Source organism: Nannospalax galili, unplaced genomic scaffold (assembly GCF_000622305.1).
Source record: "Nannospalax galili isolate Female #2095 unplaced genomic scaffold, S.galili_v1.0 scaffold543, whole genome shotgun sequence".
In the NCBI taxonomy this organism is placed as follows: domain Eukaryota; kingdom Metazoa; phylum Chordata; class Mammalia; order Rodentia; family Spalacidae; genus Nannospalax; species Nannospalax galili.
In genome coordinates, this window is record NW_008352270.1 from 405,474 (window position 1) to 407,115 (window position 1,642).

Below are 1,642 nucleotides of genomic sequence, written 5' to 3' on the forward strand. Positions count from 1 at the left end.
AATTGATGTAGGTAGTTGATGTAGGTGGTCACTGCTTTATCAACTTTTCAAAAATTATTTTATTTATTACTTATTTATTTAATTAAAAAATATGAGTGTATTGCCTGTATGTGTAAGTGTACCTGTGGCGTGCAATGCACATGCAGATCCAAAGAAGGTGACGGAACCGGAGTTACGGACGGTCGTTAGCCGCAATGTGGATGCTGGGAATAGAACCCAGGTTCTCTGCAAGAGCAGCCAGTGCTCTTAACCGCTGAGCCACCTGTCCAACCCCTTAACTTCTCCCTGTGCATTCAATTTAACGTAATATAAATTGGAAGGCAAGGCAGTAGGCGCACGACCTTGCTGAGCATGCTCAGAGGGAGCCTGCGCGCCCGCCCCTTGGCTGTACGCATGCGCAGGACACGCGCGCGGGGTCCTGGCAGCCGCGAGACGGCACCTGAGGGACTCGGTTCGGGTCTGAGGTGCAGAGCCGGCAGGATGGAGGCGCTGAAGGTGGAAAAGTTCACGACGGCGGACAGGGGCAACGGACTGCGCGCGGTAGCCCAGCTGCGGCCCGGGGAGCTGCTCTTCCGCTCCGACCCCTTGGCCTACACCGTGTGCAAGGGGAGTCGTGGCGTCGTCTGCGACCGCTGCCTTCTCGGGTAGGTTCGCAGCGCGTCTGCGGCCTGTGGGTCGGGCTCTGGGGACGCGGGTGTCGGGCCCCTCGGCGGATGTCCCCAGACTGCCTGCGCCCCTCGTCCCCCGCCATCCGGCACCCAGGGCTGCATTAGGACTTGGGGCGGTGCTGTGGGGGAAGCAGAAGCTTTGGGTCGTGGATAATTTTCCTGGGGAACCAAATAGCCGTACCTGTGCGGCGAGCTTGGTAGGTTGTGGAGATCCTGAGCCGCAGGGGTGGTTGGTGTCTGGAGAGGCAGCGATGTGCAAGTATGGCACCGCCGGGAAAGAACCTGGCTTGCAGGACGCGGGAGAAGCCTGGTGTGCATGGTGCAGTTGCATGGTCCGGGTTTTGTGTGACTTGGGGATAGGAAGATGAATGGAGACATCCTTATGAAGCAGGTCAAATGAGGGTTAGTGTAATACCGGGTAGATGTAGACATGCAAATAGCGTACTCTATTAGCGTAGGTTATCTAGGATTCACAGTGTGCTTCGCTGTACAGTGGCTGCGCAGGCACATGCAGCACTCACCACCGTTGGAAATACAGGAGTTTGTTACTATGTTTAAGAAGTCAGGAAGCACAGTGTCCCTGTAAAGTGCTTTGCAATTTATGTAGTTGTAAGACATACATGTGTAGCCATAGAAATTGTATTCTGTTTGAGATGGATGGGTTAGTTTTTGTACATGACTGCCTCTCCAGCCTGTCAGTCTGATTGAGGTGTGTCCTAGTTTGCTTTTGTTTTTGGTCTTTTTGAGACAGGGTCTCCCTGTAGCCCCAGCTGGCCTGGAACTTACTATGTAGACCAGGCTGGCCTTGAACTCACTGAGATCCACCTGCCTCTCCCTCCTGAGTGCTGGGATTAAAGGCATGTGCCACCACACCCACCTGCTTGCTTTCCTTCCTTCCTTCCTTCCTTCCTTCCTTCCTTCCTTCCTTCCTTCCTTCCTTCCCTCCCTCCCTCCCTCCCTCCCTCCCTTCCTTC

General features: G+C 54.5%; 1 protein-coding gene across 1 annotated transcript in view; it reads left to right on the forward strand.

Moving 5' to 3' along the window:
- The first annotated feature begins 393 nt into the window (after window positions 1-393).
- Window positions 394-1,642, forward strand: part of Smyd3 (SET and MYND domain containing 3) — a 698,868-nt gene continuing 697,619 nt past the window's right edge. The window contains exon 1 of the mRNA XM_008849150.3: window positions 394-644. Coding sequence (XP_008847372.2) covers window positions 394-644 — 251 coding nt within the window. The remainder of the gene's footprint in view (window positions 645-1,642) is intronic.